Here is an 8,725-nt window from a genome sequence, read left to right on the forward strand (position 1 = left end):
ACATGGGTCTAGAATTTAATGGGTTACGAATTTGAGAGTTTAACCTAAATTTAGAAGATTTGCCGGATGCACTTCTTCTTCTTCTTTTTTATTTTTTAAATTCATGTTTCTTCAATTTCATCCCTTAACATTTGATTTAATTAGATACTGGGCTCTGTAATTTATTTATTTGCTTGATTTATATAAGACTTTTCACTAATTTTAAAAATATCTTGGGTTATCTCAGGTTTTTATATATGTCATTTTTTTTCAATTTAACTTATTTTTAAAGATTTGTTTTTGAATTAAATGAAATTAACTGCTCAATATTTGTTTTAAAAGAAATATCATCTAGTATGTCATAATTTTTTTTAAAAAAAAACTTTTTCAAGCTTTTTTTTTCAATTTTATCTTTAAACATTTTTTTTATTTAGAGATTGGCCTTTGTAATTTTTTTTTTAGCTTTCTATAGGATTTGTCGCTACTTTTAAAAGTGATTGTCTTTTATTTTTTGTTTTTTTCAAAAAAAAAAATCATGTTATTAAATTAACCCGACTTAATAGATCTGTTCAAGTCAATGATGTAAGTCTTAAATTTTCATTTCCTCTTTAAAAGCAATGGCATTCCCTGAGCATTCTTTTTTTTTTACGTTAGAAACAATTTGGTCTGAACCGCGACATAGTGCAAACCACCGATCTAGGTTTGTTCGGGTCATTTTTTTGTATCATTTTTCTTAATTGAATGCTTTTTTTAGGCCTTCAATACTTGATTAATTATAATTAAGCTTTCTAATTTGTTTCAATTTGGATTTCATATGGTTATAACAAGTTTATGTTCTGGATTGTGAGTTTCACGGGTTAAACATAATTGACATAGGTTAATCCAATATGTCTTTATCTTAATTTTTTTTTTTAAAAAATATAATGTTCAGTATGTCATTACCTCGATATTTTTAAATACTTCGTTCATTACACATCAAATTTTTTTCCTAATTTCTTTATATATATATATATATATATATATATTAAAGATTATAAAAAAAATAATTCGACCTAGTTATAAAAAAAAACTAGTAATACTTATATAATGTTTGGAGGATGGAACCCACCAGTTAAAATAACAAAATCTTCTATTGAAAAACAAAACCTAGGTCAGGAACGGATATTGGAAGAAAGAAAGTAGAATATATATATATATATATATATATATATATATATACAAGTCTTCACAGTAGACAGAAGGGGAATATTTCAGTAGACAGGCCAACTCCTTTTCTCCAAATCCACTTGTGGTGTTTCGGTTGATTATTACTTACCAAAAGGTCATAGGTTTTGACAATTACGTGCTTAGAGATGATGATTAATTGTGATTATGTTTAAATCCATCGTGTTTTCCTTTATTACACCCATAATGGGTTTGCTCAATCCAAAAGGTTCCTCCAAGAAAAAAAAAAAAAAAAAAAAAAAAGCTATCCATTCACACATGCCAGCTGATCCTATCAAATGATAATGGGTCTGAAGCTTTGAGCACAAAAAAGAGCAGTGTCTCATTATTACACTTGCCAAAAGAATCATGATGCTGTTTGATGTTGCGTTTTTTTATTTTATTTTTTAACAAATAATGCTGCTTTTAATTTATTAAATTTGGAACCCACACAGGTGAAAACTACTGCATTATAATTCACCAAGACATCCTTCGAGGTCTTCAAGAATTCCTCCATGTAAAGAATTTCCTTGGATAAATCAACTCGGGAGAAAGAGATTTCAATTTCTTGAGGGGGAAAAAACTCATGTTTCCAGAGATATTAAAATTCTTTAATGGTTTTTTTAACAATTTCCCACAAACATTATCTGCAAGCGATGCAAAGGCGAACCCATGCCATTTTGGCAATGACTTGCATCGAAACGCATGAGATCTAAGGGCATATATTCTTGTTTTTATCTTTTTTTGGTTACCTGTTCTCTTGTTTTTCAGACTAGACATGGTATGTACGTGGAAGTCTAATTGCAGGAAAGGCTAGCGTGTAAAGGTGCTAGCTAGGTCTACCTGATTTTGTGCGCCCTCGAGCTCCTGTCGCTATATAGAGTACTGGAGCAATGCCTCTGTTTAATGACAACTCATGAGCAGCCATCAATGATGAAGCTAGCCAGGCCTCCGCGGAGGAGCTTTAGAAAAAGAAAAAAAACCTCTTGAGACGCTGATTCATGAATCATCATTCATCAGTTTTCTATCGCGCTTCTGAAATGCTGATATATATCATGTATTATGTTTCTAAACCATGAAATTATTGGAATGTTGTATTTTTTAACCCCAATATTTATAAACTGCTAATTATCCGATTTATCCCTTTAGAAAAAAGGAAAAAACTCAAGAGGTGCTGATCTAGGGTTAGCAAGTCATGTGCTGCAATATAGTTGAAACTAGCGGGACAATTCTGCAGTCAAGCCATTCCTAATGATCCAGCTTTCTTGCCTACTCAACTCAAGATGTCAGTGCCGATCCCATTTGGAATTCAAATGGAAGTCAGAGAGACTGGGTGTAAAAGCACCTGAACTTATTACAAGTGGCTGTAACATCACTTGCATCCAAATGTTGTATAACCTAGGGGACCCATCTCACAAGTTGATCTCTTCTTACTGGTTAGTTTTTACGCCACTTGGGACCAACCACGGGGACATTTTATCCTAACTTTTCACTTTACATTTAACATCTTGTTCACCTTAGATTGCGGTCTGTGAGACACTCTTTTAATAAAGTTGAAGCCATGGATTCACTTTAATGTTACGTCCCAGAGGAATTTCTTTATCGTTAAAGGGATAAAGGAATAAGAATTTGAGCTTTTGGGATATCCACAGGATGATGCGCAGGGCAGAGCTGAAAAATACCAGCAGTTGGCACATGAAGAGCAGAATCTAGAGTCGAGTGTTTCTCAGTACTGCCATACGAAACGAATATAATTTGGTTTCTTGGTGAGCAAGATACAGGTGCTACGAATCAAACTTCTACTTGTCAAACCAACGGGATGACTCTTTAGACAAATGATCGTGGTTTCAGATGATGGAGGGATGCAGGTAAATTGAATTATTTGTTCCACCACAATTCATCAGACGATGTCATCGACAAAATATACAGCTCTCACAGACGATATTATCTGGTTATGTCAATAAGACTTCTGGTCCTGCAGGGCATCACCAATCATTTTTTGTGCTTCTTCACGGATGCATGTGAGATTTGACTTTATCTCCTTGCAGATTCTACCTTCAATTAGGTGAACTGGCAACCATATCTTGGGCTTTACATCCACCAAATATGAAAGACTTGTCTCGTATTCTTGACCAAGTGAATCTTCAGTTTTGGGTTTAGTAAACTGCATGAGCCATCATATTTGAATCATATGCTTTCCAATGAAACAGTAAATTATACTCAAAGACTTATTCGCCAAAAGTCATAAAAGAACCAGCTTATTATTCATAAATTGTACATGGTGGTCAACTATTGGGTCACGGAAACTATATGGCTCGCTGATGTGCAATGCAAATCAATTAATTAAAATGTGTAAGCAATGATAGAATAAACTTGGGCACAGAATCGGATTCAAGAACACAGACAAAGCAATGACAAACTACACAATTTTCTTAGTATTAGCAGAGGATATAGCCTCCATAGGCTGGATGGAAAAGATGGATCAATTGCTCATTCCCAATAATCAAGGAATAGAAAGTCACTTTCTATTGAGTTCAGTGTCTAATGGGATTGTACGATATATGAAGCATTTTTAGGACAAGTTTTATCAATATAGTTTCATGTAAATTAGATGTCTTGCAGATGTATATAATGTCTACTCTTAATCTAAAACACAATGTCACAGTCAAAAAACTTTAAACACTGGCTGGAGCCCAGTTGTCATTAACTGCAGAGGAACCAGGGAGGAGTCACAGAGTGGAGTTGCATATATGCATCAGACTCCAAATATTAACCCAAAACCTTTATCCATTGGGTTATGGATTTCATCTGGTGCTTATGTGCGTGCTCAGGAGTTTGTACATAGCATCTTTCCCCGGAGAAGACATGGAAGCATCGGCTAACTTTGTGCCAGCTGTTCCTAAGCCCTAACTCCTAGCTGTTACTCTTCCTACTCGATCGGCTTGCTGTTGAGAGTGTTTGCTTCAGCTTAGAGGGAATTCTCCTTATTCGAATCTTCTTACATTTCATCCATATCGCGGCTAGCACCGATGAGATAATGGGACATTCAATTCAGCCTTTCAGTCAATCTTTCCCTTTCTGCTCCTCATCTAAATGAGCTAGCCGGGTATAAAATACCTCCGACGCTCCTTGCCTCTATCTTTTCCTTGACACTCTCCTTGGCATCAACCGGCCTCCCCTGGCTCTTCCACCAACTCAACATGCTTTGTACATAGTATCTCAACATGCTCCAGTAAAAAAATTGATTCAACATGTTACTAAATTCTTGGTTCAATCATTTCAGGGAAGTATCTATTTATGGAGTTCTATAACCTCAGTTCTTCAAACTGCTTTACAAAGGGATAACCTTCGTTACTACCCTCATTTCACATTATTTTATTGAACACAAAAACAACGCAAATCTTTCAGGTGCCTACCATGTCAGCTGTAATCTTTTCCAGGGTAAGCAAGAAAAGCACATCCTATATCTTGCTTAATGCTGCAAATCTGAAGTCAGCACTCCTAGAAAAAACTGTACTAACTTGGATAGATTTTCATATTATATTCCAAGGAGCTTGAAATCTCAAATATATGAAATTATAGCCTGCAAATATAGAGATGCTAAACAACAGAGAAACAGATAATTTGTACCTGTTCAATAGACCACTTTCCTTCAAAACACTGAAAGTCACCTTCCGTCATCTTAAATTCAATATCACGTTTTTTCCCCGAAGTAAACGTCTGAAGGTCTCTCTCGTAACAATCCAAAATTGCTTTTGCATTAAATTTCAGTCCAAATGCCAAGTTTTGCTGTCCAATCTGTCAAGAAGAATATAGTGATATAACAAGGTTAAGAAAAATGTTTTGGCTAAACTCATGATCATGAGGTTTTCAGTGGAAAGAATTTTAACAAGCGGTCTTGAATTCAAGTCATAGAACAATATCCACCAAAAACCTAAGATGCAAGCTTAGGTTTCAGTAGAAAGAACTTTTAAGCCAAACACAAATGCAGAAAAAGGCAAATCATGTGCGTGTCTGTTGTTGTTCACCAGAATATGTGTACATTCTTGTGCAATTGTGTGCAGTTGCATGTCGAAAGAGAGCCAAAGTGCACACCTCTGGTTCAACATGTCGAAAGAGAGCCAAAGTGCACACCTCTGGTTCAATTTACAATGATCAGAAAATCACAAATATAACAAGGTTCTGCGTAAATAGAAGAAAAGGTTATTAGTTAATCAAATATTTACTTGTCAATCAATTGTTTGTCGATGTTTTCATAACAAGTGTCCCACATGAAAATTAAGCTATTTATGGAAGGATCCCAAATCAGTCTATCGATGTCTAATGGAGAATTGGCTTGGTGAAGTCTAATTATAATTGGTCAAGAAGGCTCAAACCTTTCTATTAAACTTGTCAAAGGGTGCCTAATCTTCAACCATGTGTTTTTGATGCCCCACAATTTCACTAAACTTGCTACCATGACAAACTTCACCCTATCAATATATTATTTCTCAAACTCAAAACTTCCCTAATGGAACAAAGCACCTCGTATCCACCAACAATGCCCCATCAAAACTTCCTTAATGGAAAAAGGCACCTCATTTCCACTAAAAATAGCCCTTCAAAACGTACTTAAGCTTGTTCTAGAGCACCACCTCTCTAAATTCTCGCATCACAAGCCAGCAATTAAACCACTTCTCTCTTCTGACCTGTTACTATTCTACTGAACGTTCTGAGTTTCTAAACTGTCTGCACTCCCATGAACCGCCTGGCATTCTCCTCTGCTTCAAAGTTTAATCTCCCTAAGTAATTTTTCTTGCTCCACCTCCCTCAACTCTCTCTTAACTCCATTCCATCACTTTTAACCTTTTTTTAACAATCATTAATATATATAGTACAATTTAAAGCTACATTAAGCCGAAATTTTTAGAAGAAATAGCGGGAATATCATTTTCAAGAATGCATTTAATTTAGCTTGCCATATTCATTCCAAAAACGTTTGAAATGATTATGAAATAAATAGCTTTAGAACAAGCACACCTCGTATGACATATCCTGATGCATAGAGAGAAAGAAAGCAGACCCAGTGTTCAGGAAAAAGAGAGGGAGTTGAATTATACCTGATAAAGACGAGCGAAATTGTCTTTCTTGTCAATTAATTTACTGACAGCAAGACTGGGAATGAAATCAGCCAACTTCTCATAATCAGTTAATATCTTCCACACAGTGTCAAGGCTAGCATTTATGGAAATCTTGGACCGAATCCTCCTCGAGTTCTTTTGAAGCTTCTTTATCTCTATAAAAACACCATCCTCACTCACACTGTCTTCTGACACCTCCTCCTCCTCCTCACCTACATACGAATAATACCCATCATCATCAGTATCATTGTCGTGATAATCATCGTCGTCGTCCAAAAAAGTTGACCCGGAATTGGCACAATGAGAGATGGGTCGGAAGTGAGAGAGAAGGCGGTGCTTTGTTTGTGAGCTAAGGTTTGCGAAGAATTTAGGAGAGAAAGAAGAGAGTTCAGTGTTGGCGTTGGTGCTGGTAACGCTAACAGAGGGTGGGAGCAGCAAGAGACAAGGATAAGAGGAGCAAAAGTTTGAGTCTATTGGGATTCCAAAGGCGCGCATTATTTCGCTTACTCGCGACGGAAACAACCCCACATTTCTTTTCTTTCATTCTTCCTTGCAGCTACCCTACTGCTGCTGCCTGCGTAGTTGTGGAATTTTGGATTTTGTGAGCCACATAAAGCTGCAGCTGAGCTGGCCTTGCCTGAACCATGAATAACTTTTTAGAAAATAAATATTTTTTCAGTTTCTAGATTTTGATTTTTAGTTTTAGTAATTTTGATTTTTTTTTCAAAGAGAATGTTTTTTTTTCTATTTTTATTATTAGTTTTTTTATTTTCCTATTATTAAGTATTTTAATTTTTTTATAAAAGATTATAGTAATTTTTTGACAAGTCAAATTTAAATAAATAAAAATTAAATATTTTAAATATAGTTACAGTGCTATTAGTTTTTAACGATTTCGATTTTTATAAATTATGTTATTATTTTAGTTGTTGTAAGTTGTTACTGAAAATTATAATAATAAGATCTATGATGGAGCAACACGTATAAAAATATTAGAAATTTATGATAAAAAGTCTTATATATTAAAAAAGATTTTTAGTTTTTTCACAGAGAAAGTTATGTTTAAAAAACTTTGTGCTGAATGTTTTCATGGTAGATAATAATTTTTTATTGAGAAGGTTGAATAATTTGAACTCAAGAATGAGTTCCTTCAAACTTAGATTGATTCATGCATGGATTTTTCTTGAAAAATAAATATTTTTTTAATTATTTGAATTTTTTTATTTGAATTTTTTATTTTAGCTTAGTTTCATTTTTATATTTAATATTATTAGTGTTTTCTAGTTTTTCTATTTAACTGAAATAATTTTTTTTATTAAGTGTAATTAGGGTTTTCTATTATATATTAGTTTTTACAAATCCCTAAAAAGCTTATAGAAATAAAAGAAAATTTTACAACGATGAATTATTATTTTAGAAAATAATTGAATTTGGTGAAAGATAATGCACCAATTGGTGTGAACTGAATGTTTTTTTTTTTTTTGGAGAAATATAATTGAAATTATATCAAGTAAAAATACCATAATTCTATAAATTAATGCTTGCATAAAAACTAATTATTTTATTATAAGATTATCAATATTGTATGGCATGACTAGGAATCATAAAAAAATATTTTTTAAATTAGTACTTAAAATAAAATTTATATTATAGTTTAACATAAATATTTGTTTTATTTAAAAAAAATGTTGTATGGTATTTTTATTTATATATGAAAAAAAATTATTTCGATTTATAAGAATTAGAAATATAGTTAGTAAATATAATTCTTTAAGTGAAAACAACATCATATGTTTAGAATGTTAATCATGATCGTAAAGTGAGATTAATTATTTATAGAAAGATAATAATGCTACCTTCCTGGATGTTAATTTGTTGAGGATTTTCTTGCTAACATCTGATAGGATTCAAGATATATTCAAGATATTGACAGATTTGTATAGCTATAGTTTAGGCAATTGACTCTATCTCTAAGCTAACGTCTAAGCTATAAAATAGGCAAACAATATAATATTGTATAACTGTTACAGATTTGCATGGCCTTGTATGATGACTATAAATACAACAGAATCTCAACCTTAAATGGTTGAGCTATTCTTTCTAAATATTCTCTCTATTCTTTCATGGTATCAGAGCTCTGATTGTGTATTCTTAAAAGAAAATATTTTTCTCAAATAATGACCACCCCTATAGCTCCTTCCTCTATCACCTCTTCCGACTTTCCCATCTCTCTGGCTGCTTTAACAAATAACTTTTCTACCCATCTCAATGCTGATAACTACTTGCTTTGGCGTGATCAAATTACCCCCTCCTCATCAGCAATGACCTTTATGTCTATATTAATGGCACTGATCCGTCTCCTTCAAAAACCATTCTTGTTGACGACACTACTTCTCCAAATCTAGACTACGCTAAAGAATCTG

At 33.4% G+C, this 8,725-nt stretch overlaps 1 protein-coding gene across 3 annotated transcripts; it reads right to left on the minus strand.

The window, feature by feature from the left end:
* Window positions 1-2,892: 2,892 nt before the first annotated feature.
* On the minus strand, window positions 2,893-6,884 carry LOC7487768 (uncharacterized). 3 transcript variants are annotated; one of them, XM_052450219.1, is made up of 3 exons: window positions 6,282-6,883; window positions 4,813-4,980; window positions 2,893-3,346 (listed from the first exon to the last, which is right to left on the minus strand). In XM_052450219.1, exons 1-3 carry the CDS (start codon window positions 6,795-6,797, stop codon window positions 3,140-3,142), a joined length of 891 nt encoding a protein of 296 aa, XP_052306179.1. In that variant the 5' UTR covers window positions 6,798-6,883; the 3' UTR covers window positions 2,893-3,139. The 3 variants fall into 3 exon arrangements, 1 of the variants encoding a protein (XP_052306179.1); XR_002980167.2 differs by having other exon boundaries at window positions 3,205-3,346; window positions 4,599-4,980; window positions 6,282-6,884; XR_002980166.2 differs by lacking the exon at window positions 2,893-3,346 and adding an exon at window positions 3,634-4,508 and having other exon boundaries at window positions 4,599-4,980; window positions 6,282-6,884.
* Between the last annotated feature and the right edge of the window lie 1,841 nt (window positions 6,885-8,725).

Source organism: Populus trichocarpa, chromosome 2 (genome assembly GCF_000002775.5).
Source record: "Populus trichocarpa isolate Nisqually-1 chromosome 2, P.trichocarpa_v4.1, whole genome shotgun sequence".
Taxonomy (NCBI): domain Eukaryota; kingdom Viridiplantae; phylum Streptophyta; class Magnoliopsida; order Malpighiales; family Salicaceae; genus Populus; species Populus trichocarpa.

Excerpts from the sequence above, each read along its gene's own strand:
- LOC7487768 (XM_052450219.1), bottom strand. The coding sequence starts at position 6,797 with ATGCGCGCCTTTGGAATCCCAATAGACTCAAACTTTTGCTCCTCTTAT. Across the intron at positions 4,981-6,281 it reads ATTTCGCTCGTCTTTATCAG|ATTGGACAGCAAAACTTGGC; the intron begins GTATAATTCAAC and ends TCTTCTTGACAG. Across the intron at positions 3,347-4,812 it reads GAAAGTGGTCTATTGAACAG|TTTACTAAACCCAAAACTGA; the intron begins GTACAAATTATC and ends TGGCTCATGCAG.